Here is a 21651-nt window from a genome sequence, read left to right as displayed (position 1 = left end):
ATCAATGCGGGGGAGGGGGAAGGGATTCTTAGGGCAAGCCTTGTTGAGGTCTTTGAAATCGACACACAGGCGCCAGGATTTGTCCTTCTTTGGTACCATCACCAGGTTTGCCAGCCAGTCCGGATATTTGATTTCTCTAATGAATCTGGCCTCGATGAGTTTGGCCAGCTCCTCCCCCATGGCTTGTCACTTGGGTTCGTAAAAGTGCCATAGTGTTTGCTTAACCGGTTTAAATCCCTTTAATATATTGAGGCTATGTTCAACTAGCTCGCGTGGGTTGCCTGGCATATCTGAAGGGTCCCAGGCGAATATGTCCCAATTTTCGCGCAGGAATTCTCGTAGTGTGGTGTCAACTGTTTGGTTCAGTTGAGCTCCGATAGATGCTATCTTCTTGGGGTCCGTTGGGTGGAACTAGAATTTGACTATTTCTTCTGCTGGTTTGAAGGATGTGGATTTAGGGCGTTTGTCGAGGATCACGTCGTCCCTGTCCACCATGGAGCGTAGTCCGGTTAATTCTTCGGTCACGAGGGCTTCGGATAGCTCCTCCAAGGCCAGGGATGCGGTTTTGTTTTCAGCGTGGAGTGCTATGTCCGGATCACTGACGAGAGTGATTATACCATTTGGTCTGGGCATTTTGAGCTTCATATACCCATAATGTGGTATGGCCTGAAAGCGTGTAAAAGCATTCCACCCCAACAAGGCGTGATATCCGTTGCTGAAAGGTGCCACTTGGAAAGTTATTTCTTCGGACCGATAGTTCTCTGGCATGCCGAATACTACGTCAAGTGTGATTTTGCACGCGCACCGCGCCTCCCGACTAGGAATAATTCCTCAGAAGGTTGTGTTACTTTGCTTGATGCGGCTCCTGTCTATTTCCATTTTATGGAGTGTGTCCTCATAAATGAGGTTTAGTCCACTGCAGCCGTCCATGAGGACCTTGGTAAGTCGAAACCCGTCCATGATGGGACAGAGGACTAACGCGGCTGGCGCTCGTACTATTCTGTACTTTGGTTCTTCACCGGCGTTGAATGTTATAGTTGTGTCATTCCAGGGGTTTATTGCAGCAATTTGGCAGACTTCGGCGAGCTCGCAAAGCGCCCTTCTGTGCTTGTTGTTTGAAGCGAATGTCTCAAAGACCATCAATACTCTTGAGTTATCGTCCTCTGGGGATGCTGTTCTGGGTCGTCCTTGATTAGGATGTCCTCACCACTCTTGGCTACCTATCATAGTATCCAACATGCTCTAAGGCTGTGGGTAGCCACGGTATCTGGTGTTGTATGTATTTTGCATGTGCCATCGAGCCACCCCACCAGAACGGTGCCGTACAACATAGCGGTTTTGTGTTTCTTGACTGTTGGACTGGGCATGCCACAAGGGTGCGCCCTTTTCGCCTGTAGGGGAGTTGAGTTGGGACTGACAGTTCCTAGCAAACTGCCTGAGTTTTCCAGGCTCTCTCCATCGCGCTATACTTTTGTATGATGGTTGCTAAGTTAGTGAATTTCAGTATGCGGCAGCGATTGATGGCGTTGAGGATTACTTCGTCCGTGCAATTGTTGTAGAACGCTGATATGGCGTCCTCGTCACGACAATCTTTTACCTTGTCCTTGACAAGGAGGAATCTAGCCCAGAAGTGGTGGACCGTTTCCTGAGACTGCTGTTTTATGCTCATGAGAGCGTCTATGTCCGGGTGGGTGGGTGGAATTACATCTGAACCCCGAGCGGACCGATTATCTGTAGTCTGACGACCTTCCGGGCTTAATAGTCCGGGTTCTGGAATATCTTTTGATTGTTTAGGATAGTTGTCCGATGCTATGTTCGGAGGGCCGGTCACATCCTTTCGTGGGTGAGTATCTGGCTCTTCCTGATCGGCGATCCGAACATAGTCTGTCTTCCATATAGAAGAAGACTTGTCGTCCTGCTCCACGACTACCGCAATCTTGTGGGTGACCGGTAGGGTCTTGATTTCTCATTGATAGGTTTTAGGCCCGATCCGATCGTAGTCTGTGGCTATTCCCAAAGCGGCGATGTGAACTAGGAGTTCGTTCAAAGACGAAAACTTTGTCGGATCCATCTGCTTGGAGTGCTCAGAGTTGATGCGAAGGGGGTTTTTGATGGCTCGAGAGGTCATCGTCAGCTCAACGGCCAAACGGGCGATCATAGTAAAGCCGCCCAGCCAGAGGGTTTGGCCCGGGGCCAGAGGTCCCCTGGAGGTGATGTTGTCTTTAAGGACAAGGCGAGCCATCGAGCCTTTCATCGACGGCACAGGAACTCTCAATGAAAGGACCAATGTCGGTGTCAAAACCGGTGGATCTCGAGTAGGGGGTCCCGAACTGTGCGTCTAGGATCGATGGTAACAAGAGACGGGGGACATGATGTTTTACCCAGGTTCGGGCCCTCTCTATGGAGGTAACACCCTACTTCCTGCTTGATTGATCTTGATGAATATGAGTATTACAAGAGTTGATCTACCACGAGATCGTAATGGCTAAACCCTAGAAGCCTAGCCTGTATGACTATGGTAATGAATATCCTTTCTAGACTAACCCCTCCGGTTATATAGACATCGGGGGGAATCTAGGGTTACATAGAGCCGGTTACATTAGAAGGAATCTTCATAGTGGGTCGCCAAGCTTGCCCTCCATGCCAAGTAGAGTCCAACCGGGCACGGGTATAGTCTTCGGCCTTCATGTCTTCATGGCCCATCAGTCCGGCCCAATGGATAACAGGCCGGACGCCCGAGGACCCCTTAGTCCAGGACTCCCTCAAGGGGCCAATGCTCAAAGGATATCATGTTTGAGTGAATGTATTATGGTTATCCAGACTTTATTTTATGAACCAAGGCTTGTAATATAGTTATGCCTTTATGTGAAATTATTTTCCTCCTGTGCGGCCGTTTTTAATTCTGAAAGTTGGCCAGTCATTGGCTTCAGCGCCCACGTAGATGCTACGGGGGTGTTCGGGATAGTGCACGATCACACTTGACCCAACGTCTTGGTCCGTAGAGGAGGTGTCTATGCAGCGAACCAGGCAATCAGACTATGTGGCTTTATTACTTTCACTTAGCCATAGGAGTTTGACGGTGGGGCTAAGTACTAGCCCCTGGTGCATATGCGGCTATCCAAACTAGGATGCTTTAGGCGCACGACTGGGTGAAGGCCAGTCCTTCGTATAATACAGATTAAATCACAAAAGATTTGTAGCAACTAGCTGAATCGCCGACCAGCTCTCTCCATATCATGACAGTCAGTTTTTCGCTTTCTCTACTGAGGTGTTTGACCGGACGAACCAGAGACACAATCGCAGTAGTTCTCCCTTTACTACCTTAGCCGAACGAGCGGAACGTAAGGTGGTAATCAGAGGAGCCGGGCAATCCAACTATGACCAAAGACATGATTCGGAGCTGGTGCATATAATGCAATATTCGGGACGCCGAAGTTTACTCTAGAAGTGTTCGGACTTTTGAAAATATATGTGGCCGAATAGAGCCCTGGTATTTAAGCTGTACCAAAGTATATATGGCAATCTGAAGCAAAGAGGAAATACGGATTATGAAGCAAACCAACACCGAACAGGGGTTGGCAGAAAAAACTATTTCCATTATAATATGTTTGATACATCAAAACGTGTTATTACAGATAATGCCGTAAACATCCAGGCTATTTTACATGCCGAGAATTTATAAATGAGGGGAAGCTGTATACAGGGCCTAAAAAGAAAAGGTATTCTTAAAGATCCCCTTGACACCCTGCCGCACGTCTGCGCAGCTGTCTCCTTGGTGCAAGATCCTTTGAGAGGAGAAATCGACGACCATTTATATAAAAGGGGCTTGATGAAAGAGCCCTTGTACGCCCGTAAGGTGATTAGGTTTTAACAAACCTGTAATATATGAAAAAAAGGAAGGAAAAAGGGTTGAGGTCCAAATAGGGTTGAGCCGCACTATAGACGTTGTCCGCAGTGTGCCTCCATCGTTTACCAAGGTATTTTAAGTGCATAGTTATGCACGTGCGGTACATATGTCGTGGTTAGATGGGGCAATCGACGGAGGCAGAACTGCTAGTCCAGCTCTGGATCCACCAAGCTGTCATTCTGCAGATTAGGCCGGACTCGTTTAATAGTGTGTGGGGGCTTGATGGCCGATGAAGTGTTCAGCTTGATGAGGCCGCTCTGTACCTCGGCTGCAAGGGCCACGGTATGCTCCTCAGTATGGAGGGAGCGCTCCATGTTTCCATTGACTGTGATAACGCCGCGCGGTCCAGGCATCTTGAGCTTTAAGTAAGCATAGTGCAGGACTGCATTGAAGCGGGCGAAGGCAGTGCGTCCGAGAAGTGCGTGATAACCACTTTGAAAAGGGGACAATGTCGAAGATCAAGTCTTCGCTTCGGAAGTTATCTGGTGAACCGAAGACTACTTCCATTGTTAATGAACCCGTGCAACGGGCCTCTATGCCGGGTATCACCCCCTTAAAGGTGGTGTTACTAGGCTTAATTCTTGACGGATCAATACCCATTTTACGGACAGTGTCTTGATAGATCAGGTTAAGACTGCTGCCGCCGTCCATAAGGACTCGGGTGAGATGGTATCCATCAATGATTGGATCGAGGACCTGTGTTGCCGAACCTCCATGGCGGATACTGGTCGAGTGATCCCTCCGATCGAAGGTGATCGGACAAGCCAACCATGGGTTAAATTTTGGGGCGACAGGCTCTACGGCGTAGACGTCCCTTAGTGCGCGTTTGTGCTCCCTATTGGGGATATGCGTGACATATATAATATTCACTGTTTTCACCTCAGGGGGAAATTTCTTCTGTCCCCCTGTGTTCAGTGGGTGAGGCTCATCATTGTCCTCGCTTGGAGGCCCTTTTCCCTTGTGTTCGGTATTTAACTTACCGGCCTGTTTAAAGACCCAACAATTTATGTTAGAATGATTTGCAGGCTTGTCTAGGGTACCATGAATCTAGCAAGGTCGGTCGAGTATTTTGTCCAAATTAGATGGACCGTCCCTACTTCCTTTGAATAGTTTCTGCCGCTGACCGGGTTTAGAGCCGATGAATCTAGCGTTGACTATCGTATCCTCCGTTTCTTCATTGTTGTTCTGACGCTTATGTTTTTTACGTCGTGGCCGTCCGTTGCCATCCCTGGCTTCGGAGGTGCCAGGTTCGCTGGTGTTGTTGCTTCTACGAGCTAACCAGCTATCTTCTCCCGTGCAGAAGCGGGTCATGAGTGCGGTAAGGGCTGCCATAGACTTTGGCTTTTCTTGACCGAGGTGTCTAACGAGCCATTCGTCGCGGACGCTATGTTTAAAGGCTGTTAGGGCTTCAGCATCCGGACAGCCGACGATTTGGTTCTTTTTAATTAAGAACCAAGTCCAGAGTTTGTGGGCTGACTCTTCGGGTTGCCGGATTATGTGACTAAGGTCATCGGCGTCCGGTGGCCAGACATAAGTACCTTGGAAGTTGTCTCGAAAGGCGTCCTCCAAATCTTCCCAGCTACCAATAGAGTTCTCTGGGAGGCTATTTAACCAGTGTCGTGTTGGTCCTTTTAGCTTTAGGGGGAGGTATTTGATGGCGTGTAGATCATCACCGTGAGCCATGTGAATGTGGAGAAGAAAGTCTTCAAGCCATACAGCGGGATCCATCGTTCCATCGTATGCTTCATACTTTACGGGTTTAAACCCTTTTGGAAACTAGTGTTGCATTACCTCATCGCTGAAGCACAAGGGGTGTGCGGTGCCTGTGTATCGGGTAACGTCACGCGGAGTTCGGATGACATCCGTGTTCGGTTTTCAGCCCGGTGTGGTTATGCTTATCGCGCCAGGCTTGGTGGACGCCATCTCATGTTGGAGCACGCCCCATTGATCCATAGATTGATCTAGCCTGACCGACTCTATTGTCTAGGTCCTAGCGTAAGTCGTATGTGTAGCCCGAAGCTGCTACCTCTTTGCCTCGACGGCGAGGTGGGGCGGGCTGGTGTTCGGCATAAGCAGTTGCTTTGTCTCGTCCACATGGTGCTCAGTCTGGTTCGTCAGCGTGATTATATCTTGACGGTATTGGCTCAAGGGCCTCATCATTGAATTGTGGCAGTAGCCGATGCTTTGGATAACTCTTTGTTGGGCGCTCGAGGCAGTACTCCTTGGTGGCTAGGACCTGTGTCCATCTGTCATTGAGCGTATCCTGTTCGGCTTGAAGTTGTTGTTGTTTCTTTTTTAGGCTCCTCGCAGTGGCGATTAGATATCACTTGAAGCACTCTTGCTGGTGGGGTTCCTCTGGCATGATGAAGTCTATGTTGCCGAGGCTAACATCCTCCTCGGACACCGGTAGATAGTTACTATCCTCCGAGTCCTCATTCCTGACAGGTTCGTCGGGGTTGGCTTGTCCCTCCTCTCATTCATCCTGCTCGGACACAGGCTCGACGGGGTCTTCGGGATCTTTGGCATCATCTAGAGTGTTGTTGTCCCCGGTGCTAGTGTTGCTTTCATTGTCGCGACGCGATTTTGAGCGGTGCCGCTGACGCCGATGTTTTGATGGTGCCTCGGCAGGCTTGTCCTCAATCGGGTCCTACTTTCCATCGTCGTCGTCCTTTTTAGGTGTATCTACCATATACACATCGTAAGTGGAGGTGGTTGTCCAGCACCCGGTAAATGGCGGGTTTTGGCCTGGTTTGTCTCCGGCATCGTCGTCCATATCGTCGATGTCTTCGAAGGCATAATCTAGCATGTCGGTTAAATCCTCGACATTGGCTATTAAGTGGGTGGTGGGTGGGACGCAAAATTCCCCGCTCTCAGCCCCTATTCCGGGTTGGGCATGATTCGGAGGTGATACCTCCATAATGGCAAGATATCGCATTAAGTCTAGGGCCTTATTCAGGAGTGAAGGCTGGACGGGGAACTGAGGACCTGCGGAGCTTGGTATGGTAAATGCCACCTGGCCGTGCTCAATGGACGCAGACCTCGGAAGTTCGGAGTTAGCCTCCAGAGGTGAGTTCGGCTCCTCGATGATAGGGAGAGTCCTGCTTGATTCCAGGCTTGCCAATAATATAGCGGCCTCTGGGTCTCCGGCAGGGATATCCATAGTAGGACAGAGTCCGCTGGGTTTCAAACTCCCATCTTCGGATGAGGTGGTCTGCTCTGCATCTAAGGACAGGGTAGGGGTGATTGTTGACTCTTGATCAGAGCCAGACGGTCGATCCGACAGGTTTCCTTCTTATAGATGAGGAGCGGTCGGGGCCGAGATCCCTTCAAAGATCAAGTCTCCTCGGATAACAGCGATGTAATTCAGATTTCTGAACATGATCCGATGACCAGGGGCGTAGCTATTGATCTATTCAAGGCGGTCAATTGAATTGGCCCGCAGAGTGAAGCCGCCAAACACGAAAAGTTGACCAGGGAGAAAAGTTTCCCCGGAAACAACATCATTGTTGATGATCGAACGAGTCATCGAACCTTCTGCCGACGACACAGTGGAACGTTCAATGAAAGCACCAATGTCGGTGTCAAAACCGGCCGATCTCGGGTAGGGGGTCCCAAACTATGCGTCTGAGGGTCGAAGGTAACAAGGTACACAAGGAACACGATGTTTTACCCAGGTTCGGGCCCTCTTGATGGAGGTAAAACCCTACGTCCTGCTCGATTGTATTTGATGAGTGTAGGGGTTACAAGAGTCGATCTACCTCGAGATCGTAACAACTAGACCCTAGATGTCTAGCCTATATGAATTCTAATAGCCTCAATGGACTAAACCCACTGGCTTATATATACACCAGAGGGGCCTAGGGTTGTATAGAGTCGGTTTGCAGAAGAAGGAAATTACATATCCGGACGCCAATCTTGCCATCCACGCATAGGAGAGTCCTATTCGAATACGGGGGAAGGTCTTCTACCTTGTATCTTCACGATCAATCAGTCCGTCCAATATCACACAGCCCAGACACCCGAGGACCTCCTAATCCAGGACTCCCTCAGCAGGTGTTACCAAAGTTATGCATTGTGTATTTAAAGTTTTAAACATCCCCAATATGCGTACATATATTTGGCCACTTCCAGGTGGTTCTTGACTTCTGGCCCCTCTCATCGATCTTCGATGACGTGCCCAACCATGGGCCGTGCGGTCAAAGTTGTGCATTGCAATTTTGAACATCATAGACCACCCTTTTCCCTCATACATATTTGGGCCACATGCTGGTGTGGCTATCTTCTCACCCTCTCTAACATTTTTTTGCTGCAAAGACTCTGATGACGGTCAACGGACACGGGTATAATATCTTAACCGTGTGCGATACAAGTGCGCTGTGAATCACCATGCCTACACAAGCGCGAGCAAAGGTGGAGGTACTGGCTCAACTGTGTGCGATGCAAGTGCGCTGTAAAATCACCACGACCACGCAAGCGCGCGCAAAGGGTGGAGGTACTAGCATAACTGTGTGCGATGCAAATGCACTGTAAAATCACCACCTGTGCAAGCTGAAGGCGGGTAAGTTTATTTGGAAATTAGGACGAACCATGTGTGATAGACCAGTTAGCTAGAAATATAAAAACAAACTGCCCGCCTTGAGCGTTGCAAAAATCGGCGGTTCCGCCACTTTTCCTTATTATCATACACACATATTGTTATTGGACCGTGTGCGATCTTGGGCACTCCCGTCCCGCATCAATTCCTTTACCCAAATTTTAGTAGCCGCCATACTTCAACCATCGCCCACACTCCTCCAGCACCGACCTTATAGTAAAATTGTAGTAGCCGAGGCATTTGAACCGTCGCCCTCCCTCGTCCACCACCATCTCCACCCACCATTACTAAATTTTCAATAGCTGCGGATATCCTCAAACACCCCCCTCCATAGTCCCCCACCCGCCCCCCTCGAACCCTAGCTCGCCACCGCTGCCGGCGCCACCGCCAACCCCTGCCGGTCTACCTGTTCCTCCTAGCTTAGAAAATAAAGTTCATGTTACCCAGCGATTCCCATACTGTCACCCCACTCCCCTGAGTTTTTAGATGAGGCCTGCAGTGTCCCTCCCCGCCAGATCCACACCCCTGCTCCAGAATGTCGCAGCCTAAGCTCGACCACATATCTCAGGGAGCCCGGCGAGCGTTCGGCCAAGAAGAGGTTTATCATGGCCTCTCCGGCGGACATTGGCGAGGTGGCCGCCGTTCGCCCCGACCTGTTGATCCCAGAGCAACATGTCGTCGCGGAAGCCGGTGAAGACGTTGACTATGTTGCCATACCAAAGGCTTCATGTCAGTGGGCTAGCGTATTACTATATCTCGGGAAAGCTGGCTACGACATCAAGATCGTCCACAGCGACGGCTTCATGCGGTCCATGTCACGGGCTAAGTGGTCCATCCCCAACCCCTCTAGTTCAACCGCCATCGATCTCTTCGACGGCCCTGCTATTGATCTCCTTCGCCAAGCAATCAAGGATTTGCAATCTTTATACGCCATCGAGCCCATTTTGTCATTTTTGAAGGACACGTTCTACGGCGGCGGCTTGGGATCTTCAATTGCTAAGTCAGATCTCATCGACCACGGCCACGAGAAGGGTACCCATGAAGGTTCTTCAAAGGTGAAACAACCCATCTGTGACATCAGAGAGCGCGCCATGGGTCTGTGCTCTTCCATCTGGAAGGATCCGTCCATGAAATGTGAGGCAACATCCTATCAGCAAATATTACCTTTTCTAGCTTGCCAACCTGTATCTTTTGTTGTAGTATCATTTGCCGCGCGGTGCTTTAACTGTGTCGTGTTTAATTATTTCAGTTATGCAAAAATGTATTGTTCAATAGGGCTATGTGATGTTTAAGTATGAATTGTCCACTTCAGTTTCACGAATGGCTATATTTGGTTGTTTATAGTGAGTAGATGCCTTGTTTATCGGTATTTGGTTGTTAGGTTGGATGGAGTGAGCATTTTTTCCAGTTATCGAGCAGATGCCTTGTTTATATGTATTTGGTTCTTAGTTTGGTTGCAGTGAGCATTTGTCCAGTTATCAAGCAGATGCCTTGCTTATCTGTATTTGGTTGTTAGGTTGCTTGTTTAGCATTTGTCCAGTTATCAAGCAGATGCCTTGTTTATCTGTATCTTCTTGTTAGGTTGGTTGTAGTGAGCATTTGTCCAGTTTTCAAGCATGTGCCTTGTTTATCTATATTTGCTTGTTAGGTTGGTTGCAGTGAGACTGTCTAGTTTTCAATGGATATATTTGGTTGTTATACTGGTCATTTATGCCTTATTTATTTTAGTCATTCACAATGTGTTGTTCATTATGTGCAAGTCAGAACAGTGCCGCTCAACTACATCAATACCAGTTTGAACGGCTATATTTGGTTCCAGTTATTCCTGGTGTAGTTAACACATGCCCTTTATTTCAGTTTTACACATTTATCCAGTGTGATATTTAAGCATTACCTACGTTCTATTCATTTTCAAATACTAGTTTGAATTACAATATTTGATGGTTGTTAAGCTTGCTGTCGGTAACATTGCCTTCCATTTTATATCTGCTTTAACAACATGCTGAAACCAACACATTCAAGCTATCATTTGGATATGATGTTGTTTACCTTTACTATATTTGTTTGATGTTAAGGTTGTTGTACTTATCATGCCTTTCCACTACTCATGCAGGACAACAACGGGAGTGACCACCATTTTCTGCTGAGGTTAGCTTCATCCCTTGCCTTGTACTCCCCCCGTCATTCCATAATGTAGTGCATATAGATCCAGGCCTAGACAATTGTTAGCTTCTAATATTGACTTGTTTCTTGTAGGTACATATGCCCTTGGCAAGGATCCACGCATCGACCCTTTTGCGTATGGGGCAATTATATATTCATGAACAAGCATAAAGTGAGGAAACTGATAAGGATTATTAGCAAAAAGATACGAATGGTGGAAAGAAAATTATTTGTTTATGCTCTATCCAACACAACAGTGAGCTGTAGGATGGTAACTACAAACTCTGCAGCCTTCTCTTTTTACTGCCCATAATGAGTTGTTAGACAACAATGTTTGAATCTGTTTCGTTCACAGTGGTTCCCGAAGGAGTTCACTCAATGTTACCTCGCAAAGTACATGATTGGTGAAAACACAATGAAGGTTAAAGTATTTCATCAAGACTACAATGAGCATCGAGAAGTCGTAATGAAGATAGTGAAGGATGGACGGGCAGCCATCACAAGGGGTTGGCCTAGAGTTGTGCGCACATTATGCATGGAGGAGGGCACAATATGGGCATTCCGCTTCACCTTCTCCAGCAACCAGAATGTCTTTCGCCTCTCTCTTTACAGTCTTTAGTACAACTGTGGTTCATCATTCTTTACTTGGTGCTTCTGTAGTTCTTCAGTATAGGTACCTGTGCATGAAATTATGCATTCGTGGTTGAACCTATATTTGTAATAAACATGGTTGGATATGAAATAAGTGATTGCCTACTTTCAAATTCAAAACATGTGATTTTTAAATTAGGGATTAATTATGGATTACACTGCGCACGGTTTACGAAAGCGAAACGTCTGCGATAGACGTGGAGATCAGAAACGTTTCTAGGATCCACTACGTATGTGATCAATCTACACTGCACACACGACATCTTCTTGAAAACTATTTGCGTTAGACCACCTTGAGCAAATGTTTAACACCTAAAACTTTTGTGTGATGGACAACCTTTGCCACACAGTTTGTTCTACGCACCGTGTGTGATGCATTCAATAACGCAGATGGTAAAATTCTTAATATCATGTGCAATGGCAACGCTATCACAAATGATTGAACGGGGAAAATTGTGTGTGATGTACCTGTGAACGGAAATGTTTTCCTTGGAGCGACTGTGTGGGATGTACAGACGAACGGAAACTTTTAGCAGGGACTGGCTATGTGGGATGTACTTGCGACCGAAAACAATTTCGCATGTATAGTTGTATTTTTAGCTCTATTGTACGTATTACCATATTTGAGCGCTTGTCGGTCGCACACGGCCTCATTTTGCCTAGCGTATGTGCCAGGAGGGCATATCCCCGACGGTTTCTGGGTCGTGTGGGAAGGACCCCAATATCGCCCACACTCACTTGGCAACGGTTCCAAACGCCATCGCAGAAAGGGGTTAAAAACCGTTTGTATAGCACTGACGCGTACCAGTGATGTGTTAGTTCCTCAGTGACCCAGGGTCATTTTGGACATATCATGTCAGATTACCTCCTAGCTATATATATCCCACCCCCTACACCATAAATTGGTGGCTGCTCAGAGTTAGTGCACGGCTTTTGTCATTTGAGAGCAACCCACCTCCGAAGCCTTTGAGAGAGAGAGAGATCCTTGCAAGGACAAAGCCCAAAACACCCAAAGCCAAAGAGTGTTAGGCATCACTGAAGTCTTTCTGTCCGCGTGACCTAAAGACTTGTTCCACTTGAAGACTGTGCATCCTCCAGCCGGTTAGGCATTACGTTATGAGGATCCAAGAGTCATTGTGGATTGCCAGTGAACGGAGTCTGTGAAGGTTTGGAAGTATACCTTGAAGAATTACCAGAGTGACTGAGCGAGGACTGGGTGTCCTTAGCTCAAGGGGAATAAGGTGAATACGCAGTCTTCAGAGTTCAATCTCAGCCTTTCTAACCAGACATACAGTTGTCACAGCAACTGGAACTGGTCTACCAAATCCTTGTCTTCACCAAGCTACTGGTTATATCCCCTACCTTCTTTACATTTCAGTTTGTCTTCGTGAAGTCATTGCTTGCTTACCTAATCTGTTTGACTTCACCGTGCGAATATTATTACCTGTTTGGCTTCATACTGTCTTCCATTCTGATTCGTACTTCCTAGCTGCTATTAGTCTTCGTGCTTTCTCTACATTGCTTACTTGACTATGGCATGTCTAGTGTAGTTCATCTCCCGCTGCATACCATATAGGTTCAATTACTTGTTTGTCTTCAAAAGACCTCATGTTTTGAAGACTTTCATAAAAATCACCTATTCACCCCCTCCTCTCTAGTCGATAACTAGCACTTCCACCCCGCACATGAAGGGGTGCGGCGGGAACCCCAGGCCTTTGATGAGGTGGGGAATGAAGACCACCCTCTCCCTAGATTGGGAGCAGGTACCCGTTTGTTTCGGTCCAGCACTCGGGTGTTGATCCCAGTGGGGATGTACCCCGCACTGCGCAACTCCAAGATGGTGCCCTTCGTAACAGAGGAAGCAGTCTAGTGCCCCTTAAGATTGGCATCTTCCATTGCTGGGGACAGAGATTAGGACATGCTACGCAAGATGGGATTGAGATTGGATCTGGGTGCTTGAGCTCGAGCAGGCGAGGATGAATTAGAGCGTGCTTTTTTCGTCGCTGCCTCTTTACTCTTATATAGGCTGATAAAAGGCCAAGAGTCCCTCTAACGCACCATTGAAATCTCCACTCCCCGCAAAAGATGTCGTTACGCGTACGGGGAAAAACAGAATATTAATGATATCCCTAAGGAAACAGGCATGATCTCCATTTCGATGGGACGTGCCAATAAGAAGATTTCCTCGGGCTGTGATTCGGTTCAGCAGTAACGGCTCATCCAGTCATGGGTGGTGCCATTTTGATAAAGTTATAAAGCTAGAAAGCATTGTTCACACCTATATGGCGGGCCTTCATGGTTAAGTAACCTCGCGTCTTCGGCGCTGAGTGAGTTCGGTTAGGCCATGTTTGGGGAATGCCACTCCTTTGAGGGGTGGTCCATATTAACCATTAAAGGAAAGGAATCTTGAATTGCCAAAGAAGGGGAACTCGTCTGTTGAGCCAAAGACTTCGGATCCGAAGTTATTTATATCAAGAAGGTCGTCCTCAGCAAAGAAGACCAGTTTGGGGGCTACTGACGGTGTCCTGGAATGAGGGGTGCCAATCGAGTCGACCTGTAGTCCATGGGTTGGGCCTATGGGCCCCACTCTTCGTTGGCTGGACTCTGAAAGCTACATGCTTGGACGTAATCAAGACGGTATCTGTCGAAGACTTGACGTATACTCCAAGACATATCCTACCGCCTCCATGCGATTCCCCTGGATACCGACCATGTAACCCCAGATGCCCTACCTCGTGTGTATATAAGCCAAAGGGTTTAGCCCGTAAAAGGGAACGAATCACAATTACATTCACCTAGCCCTTGGGTTAGAACACAACTAACGATCTCGAGGTAGATCAAGCTTGTACTCGATACATCATCATCAATATAAACAAGAGCAGGACATAGGGTTTTACCTCCATCAAGAGGGCATGAACCTGGGTAAACATCGTCACCCTTGTTCCTATTGCCACCAATCTAAGATCCACAGCTCCAGACCCCCTACCCCGAGGTGTGTCGGTTTTGACACCGACAGTGGGTGAAATGGGGACGTTGGTTGCATCGGAGAGGATGTCCGACAACCGGAATCTGAGACAAATTTGATCTCACGAGTTTAAAGGCGTAGAGAAAAAATGGGTGGGAGAAGTGAGGAGAAGTGGTGGAGAGCTGGTGGAAAGATAGATCCACCCGTGCAATACTTCAAATCCATGGATCAGAATCAACAAAATCTTATCAAAACCAAGAAATCACAAATTTGTTGGTATGGCTATTTTTCGTGGGAATTTTTGAATTAGGTCAAAAAAAAAAAATTAGGCTAGAAAGTGGGTGGGGGGGTGGGGCTTCAAGATGTGAATCAACCTATGCGCTGATCCAAGATGATACGGGGTGAAACCCTCGTGGCTGATCTTTTCACACTTGGAGGTGGGAAAAAGAGAAATCAAGAGGAAAATACAAGGAGGAAAACACTCAAGACAAGATTCAAGTCACACATCCACTAAATCCACATACACCTATGAGTTACAAGACCCAAATCGAACATAGATGGGCAAATAGGTAGATAGTTCATCCCAATCTCAAGAAGAGGGGGGCCCTGATATCCTTAGAGGATCTTCCCTAGATCTAGATTGGGTCTTGATATCCACTAGGGATCTTCTCACATGGAGGTCTTGATCTCCATGAGAGATGTGATAGATAGGAGCAAAGCTCTATAGATCTCACAAGAAGTGCTTTGCTAACCCTAGCTAGATGAAGGGGTGGTCTATTTATAATCTAGGACGCAATAAGTGAGAGGGAGAGTGTTACATGGGTCTTTGGCCCGGTTCTGCGCACGCAGGCGCCGGATGTCCGGGGGCATGCGGGATGTCCGGCTCGACTTGGGGCGCTGGATGACCGGCCAGGTGACTGCCCAATTCAGAAACGTTCTGGACTCCTCTGGCCGGATTTTCGGGCAGGCGCCGGATGTCCAGCCTGTCGCGATGCGCCAGATGTCCGGTCATTGTAGCTTTAGCAGGCGCGGGTTCTTGGAGTTCGCACTGGACTTGGAGGCGTCGGATTTCTAGGCTAGGGCCAGATGTCCAGCCGCTGTAGTATTTCGGTGACTCCACTTGAGGTGTTCTTTTGTCCGCTACCGTGGTGGCTTGGCATTCGTCCTGAGTGTCTTCGAGGTCGTCTTTTTGATACCTAAGCACAGATAGCATTCCCTCTTGAGATAGTAGCCATGTCTCAAGTGGCTCAAATGAAAGTTCATTAAGGAGAGATATCACCTCAGTCTCAATAGCTCTTGCACGTGCTCTTGTCATAGGTCCGCTTGATGCGTGGGATGATGATGACGAGTCCGTGGAGATGACCGTAGGATGCTTCGCATCATTTTGGTGCATGATCCATGGTGAATTGATAATGTCCATAGGGTGCTCCGCACCACCTTGTATCATTGATAATCAATGATGTTGTATTGTATTGGCAATTCAACCGAAATTGGCAAATGAAATGCCTGTACGAACCAAACATGGATTCGTGCTCAGGAATTATGCTCCTGGTGTAACCGGCTACGAGAAACAGGCCAACTGCCTTGCATAATTGCAAATTTTATATGCTTTTGCCTAGCGTTTAATTAGTGGTTTCTCATGATTTAAAGGTAATGATAAAGGGGAGAAAGTGATGGTTCACTTGAACCGTACTACTGCCCTTTTGTTTGTTTTTCTTTTCGTTTCTTTCCTTTCTCCTCTTGCTGAAGTAGTACTACCAAGTACCGATCCTCCTCCTCCTCTCTCTCTCTCTCTGTGTGTGTGTTCATTCCTCTTTCGTTTGTGACCAACTTTTCTCTCCGTGGGCCTTTGGCCCTTTCCCTGTTTTGTTTAGGACGAAAGCTGGTTCGATCGTCCGGACTCTCGTCAACTCTTGAGCCCCGCATATAGATACAGTGATCGTCTTCTTCCTTTCTTATCAGGATACTCGCTCTGCTTCCTTCTCTATTTTTCCAGTCTTTACCTCTGTACCATCTTCTTCTTCTTCCTCGGGCTGTTCTTGGTGGCAGAAATAGGGGAGAGGGCTAGATATAGGGGGAATAAATACTGTGTCTTATGGGTAACTGCTGGTTTCGGGGGAGTTCCTACATTAACAGGGTCTCCACTGCAAAGTCAGGTGAGTAATACTCCTCTCCCTTGCTGCTCTGCTTTCTAAGTGATCGTTATGTGTGATCCACCGCCCTCAGATTCAGAAATTTGATTTCGTTTTTTGTCCGGACCGGAAGTCCTGATTGGGCACTCTGTTTCAGTATTCTAGGCAAATGGATTCTTTCCTGAAATTTTGATCACCCACTACCACTAGCTCCAGCAAAATCCATTTTTCAAAGAGAGATAATTCAGTTGGTGTGGTGATGGTATTGACAGTTGTGGTACGTACGTGTGCAGAGACTCCCAAGATCCAGAGCCCGTCGGAGAGGGACCGGAGCGATGAGAGTAGGCTGCCGTCGAACGCGAGGGAGGTGGAGGCCATGCGGCTCGACTCGGCCGCGCGGAACCCGCTGACCGCCTTCTCTTTCGAGGAGCTCCGGAAGGTGACTAACGGGTTCCGGCAGGACTCGCTAATCGGCGGCGGCGGCTTCGGCAGGGTGTACAAGGGTGCCGTGGGTACGGACGGCGGCGGAGACGAGCCCCTGCAGGTCGCCGTCAAGGTGCACGACGGGGATAACAGCTTCCAGGGCCACAGGGAATGGCTGGTCAGTCTCCCTCTAATCGTGACACACCTACTTTTTTTTTTGCACAAATTGACATGTACATTAGTTAAATTCTCACAAATCTTTACTTTTTCTTCAATAAAGAGTGTTTTTTTATTGACTCATAATATGGCACCGAGTGATACAATCATAAGAGTATACATCCGATCTCTACTTAGTTAGGATGCACATAGCCAATACACGCACACGCGCACACACAAAATTACCCCCAACAAATAGCAAAGTCAAATAAGACCGAAGTGTTTATTTCCATAATAAATGTAGTAATTGTAAGCGTGGTAGGTGCAGATTTTTGTAGCATGGCTAGCCTGACAAGCATCTATCTTCCTATGCCTTTTTGTGTTGAGTTTATGTAGGCGGAGGTGATCTTCTTGGGCCACCTATCACACCCGAATCTGGTGAAGCTAGCGGGCTACTGTTGTGAGGGCGAGCACCGGGTGCTGGTCTACGAGTACATGCCGCTCGGCAGCGTGGAGTCACACCTGTTCTCACGTACGTAGGCGTACCACCTCCATTTTCCACACTTTTGGTTTCGTGCGTGTTCGGAGCCGGTGCGATCGATGCATGGGGTTTTCATTTCAGGGGTGATGGCGCCCCTGGCGTGGGCGACGAGGATGAAGATCGCGCTCGGTGCGGCGAGGGGCCTGGCGTTCCTTCATGAGGCCGAGAAGCCCGTCATCTACCGCGATTTCAAGACCTCCAACATCCTCCTCGACCATGACTTCAATGCCAAGCTCTCCGACTTCGGCCTCGCCAAGGACGGCCCCGTCGGCGACATGTCCCACGTCTCCACCCGCATCATGGGCACCTACGGCTATGCCGCCCCAGAGTACATCATGACAGGTGCCATGCCAAAAACAGAGAGACTACAAACTCAAATTAAGCTCGATCATACATACGGGTCTGGTGGCTAAATTGATTTTACTGTGAGCGATCAGGGCACCTGACGGTGATGAGCGACGTGTACAGCTATGGGGTGGTGCTGCTGGAGTTGGTGACAGGGCGCAAGTCGCTGGACAAGTCGCGTCCGGTGCGGGAGCAGACGCTGGCGGACTGGGCGCTGCCGATGCTGACGCACAAGAAGAAGGTGTTGGGGATCCTAGATCCAAGGCTCGACTCTGACGACTACCCCGTCAGGTCCGTGCAGAAGGCGGCCATGCTCGCGTACCACTGCCTCAGTAGCAACCCCAAGGCGCGGCCGCTCATGCGCGACATCGTCGCCTCCCTCGAGCCGCTGCAGCAACCGGAGCTCATGCCCGCCAACGTGTGATCCTCATTTCAAGTTTTGGTCCAGGCCTTGCAGGTGCTGTCAGAACCATCGCCTCTACTACAGCTCCTGGAAGCAGGCAAGAATTCATGTGAAAAAATATGTGTGTGATTGCCTAGTATAGCAGGCAGGCAGGTGTAGTGTTGCTGATGTTGTAAATGATTGTTCATTCTTCCAAGTTGTGGACCCTAGAGGTGAGTGGGTGCAAACGAGCTCTCATAGTTTGTCAAGAACTTCCTTAGTTTCTTGGGCACACAACAAACAGACCTGTAAACCCTCTTGAATTTTTATTACTAGTAGGTGCGTATATCAATTGTTTTTGTCTTTTTTGAAATGGAACACCAACACGAAGCCGATCATGTAATTTGCACGAGGCAAGTGAGGAAGCTACAGTGCTCTTTTGTAAAAGGGGGGGGGGAAGCAAGTTAGAGTCCTTTTGAAATTAAAATGGAATTGTTGGACAAATAAAATGAGTCTTTTGAAAATTGAAATTTGTATGTTAAAAGCTAAAACGGATCTTTGAAAATTGGACTCAATTTTTCAAAGATTTAAATGAACATTGTTCATGAAACTAGAGAGTCCTTCCTAAGTTAGAGGATCCGGCACCCACAAACACTAGCCACCCGCCCCATTACATTCCATGAAGGCCATCATACATGGCTGATATCCTCTCGACGTGAGCCAAACGTTGTCAGAGCGTGGGTTAACATTTACAATCTGAAGGGGCATAACTAAAATATAGAGAAGTAAAGTTCGTTGCAGCAAAAAGACAAATTTTGATAGAGTGGGCTTATCCCGATCTTTCAATGAGGGGTAACTATCTTTTTGGTGGAGTATACTTTCACGGTCTGACTGCTAACGTGTGAAGACGTCGTGCATGATCAACTTGACCACAAACATCTAATTCCTGCATGCAAATGAAGAACAAGAAAGTACTAAGATTGCAATGTGGATATTGCGAATTAAGATGAAAGCTTTATTAATAAAGTTTGCGATTTCATGAACATCTCAGCCTGGTCGTTGGACACAAATGAAGTACTCAAGTTGTGGCTATGGCAAACTTTTGTCTAAACAAAACGGAAGTCTAAAACAATGCCCTAAGGGTTGTATTTATACTGAGACAGAGTGGAATTTTGTACACACTTGGCAAGATGAGGCAAATTCCATCCTAAGTCATTTTTCCTGTCAATACGGACTATAAAACAACATGTGGTCTGGTGATGACCCCACAATTATAGCGGATCAATTTAGTCCTTTCCATAAGTAAGAGTGTCGAACCCAATGAGGAGTAGAAAGCAATGGTAAGCAATTTTCAGCAAGGTATTCTCTGCAAGTACTGAAAGTGGCGGTAACAGATAGATTTGTAGCAAGGTAATTCATAACAAGTAACAAGTAACAATAGTAACAAAGTGCAGGAAGGTGGCCCAATCCTTTTTATAGCAAAGGACAAGCTGGAACGTTCTCTTATATGAAGCAAAGCGTTCTCAAGGACACATGGGAATTGTCATCTGGTCATGTTCATAGTGTTTACTTGATTCGCATTCGCTACTTTGATAATTTGATATGTGGGTGGACCGATGCTAGGGTTCTATTCTTACTTAAACAAACAACTCTCTTATGATTACCCCCTCTCGCAAGCATCCGCAACTATGAAAGAAGGATTAAGATAAATCTAACCATAGCATGAAACATATGAATCCAAATCAGCCCCTTATAGAAGAACGCATAAACTAGGGTTTAAGCTTATGTCACACTCGTAACCCATCATCTACTTATTACTCCCCAATGCCTTCCCTTAGGCCCGAGTATGGTGAAGTGTCATGTAGTCGACATTCACATGACACCACTAAAGGAAGAACAACATACATATCATCAAAATATCGAACGAATACCAACTTCACATGATTACTTATAACAAGACTTCTCCCATGTCCTCTAGAACAAAAGTAACTACTCACAAATCATACTCATGTTCAAGATCAAAGGTGTATGGAATATGCTTGAGGGTCTGAACATTTAATATTCCACCAAATAAACCAACTAGCATCAACTACAAGATGTAATCAACACTACTAGCAACCCACAGGTACCAATCTGAGGTCTTGGGACAAAGATTCAATACAAGAGATGAACTAGGGTTTGAGATGAGATGGTGCTGGTGAAGATGTTGACGAAGATTGGTCCTCCCATTATGAGAGGATCGTTGGTGATGTCGATGGCTTCGATTTCCCCCTCCTGGAGGGAAGTTTCTTCGGCAGCGCTCCGTCGGAGACCAAAAGTGCTCCTGCCCAGATACCGCCTCGAGACAGTGGTGCTTCATCCCCAAAGTCTTCTTCTATTTTTTTTCTAGGGTAAACGCCCTCATATATAAGAAGATGGGCACCAGAAGCCAGCTGTGGGCCCCACAAGGCATCAGGGAATGCCCTTGGGGTGGGCGCCCTGTTGGCTTGTGGGCAACTGGTGGCCCCCCTTTGGTATTTCTTTTCTCCAGTATTTTTTATACATTCAATAAAAAATCGTGTGAAGTTTCTGGTTGTTTGGAGCTCCGTAGAATAGCTATCTCTGTTATAGCTCTTTTAAGTCCAGAATTCCAGCTGCCGGTAATTTCCCTCTCCATGTAAATCTTGCAAATTAAGAGAGAAAAGGCATTATAATTGCATCATAAAGTGGAATAATGACCAAAAACATCATAAATAATAGTGACAAAACATGATGCAAAATGGATGTATCATCTGGTATTTTGAAATTACATGGGTCTAGCCCAAAAGTGAGGTGGCACGGCACCTATATATGTCTATGGGCGAAAATAGGAAGTATGGTCTTTGTATATTTCGTCCATGCCTCCTTGCATCATGACGATAGCCTCAGTGTTGTAGAATCTTCACCCGGAATGCCCTTGGCATCCCCTATGCGCCTGCCTTGTTCTCCATGCTTTGATCATGCTTCAATGTTCATCCTTCTTCTCCATGCTAGGCCCTTCATTCCTAATTAACACAAACATATCTGATTTAGGCAGCTTCATACTCTCATGAACTTCACCCTCAAAAAAATACTCTCATGAACATCAGAATATTTCCAAGAAAATGTAAGTATGTGATAATTTAGTTGACGTGCGCGAGCGGTAGTAACTGGTCCAATCTATGTAGAAATTGAGGCTATGGGTGTAATAGTGGTAGGGATGTCCCCATCATCCTCCCCTTCTTGAATTGAAGTCGTTCTCAATGGAACGTCATCATCTTCTCCCAAATAAGGCTTCTAATTTGATATGTGTGGGACTGACCGAAAATTTGAACTCAAATTTATATGCATTATCATCTATTTTCTCCAACACCTTAAAAGGACCATCAACATGT

General features: G+C 47.1%; 1 protein-coding gene across 1 annotated transcript; it reads left to right on the top strand.

The window, feature by feature from the left end:
- The first annotated feature begins 15937 nt into the window (after positions 1 to 15937).
- LOC123112890 (probable serine/threonine-protein kinase PBL16) lies at positions 15938 to 18611 on the top strand. Its single transcript, XM_044534024.1, has 5 exons — positions 15938 to 16436; positions 16706 to 17013; positions 17388 to 17523; positions 17614 to 17874; positions 17970 to 18611. Exons 1-5 carry the CDS (start codon positions 16376 to 16378, stop codon positions 18299 to 18301), a joined length of 1098 nt encoding a protein of 365 aa, XP_044389959.1. The 5' UTR covers positions 15938 to 16375; the 3' UTR covers positions 18302 to 18611.
- The last annotated feature ends 3040 nt before the right edge of the window (positions 18612 to 21651 follow it).

Source organism: Triticum aestivum, chromosome 1A, assembly GCF_018294505.1.
Source record: "Triticum aestivum cultivar Chinese Spring chromosome 1A, IWGSC CS RefSeq v2.1, whole genome shotgun sequence".
Lineage (NCBI taxonomy): Eukaryota > Viridiplantae > Streptophyta > Magnoliopsida > Poales > Poaceae > Triticum > Triticum aestivum.
The sequence above is the reverse complement of the archived record's forward strand: the minus strand, read 5'-3'. Positions and strand labels throughout refer to the sequence as shown.

Coding starts and splice junctions, on each gene's coding strand:
- LOC123112890 (XM_044534024.1), top strand. CDS start 16,376: ATGGGTAACTGCTGGTTTCGGGGGAGTTCCTACATTAACAGGGTCTCC. Junction 16,437..16,705: donor GGTCTCCACTGCAAAGTCAG/GTGAGTAATACT, acceptor GTACGTGTGCAG/AGACTCCCAAGATCCAGAGC. Junction 17,014..17,387: donor AGGGCCACAGGGAATGGCTG/GTCAGTCTCCCT, acceptor GAGTTTATGTAG/GCGGAGGTGATCTTCTTGGG.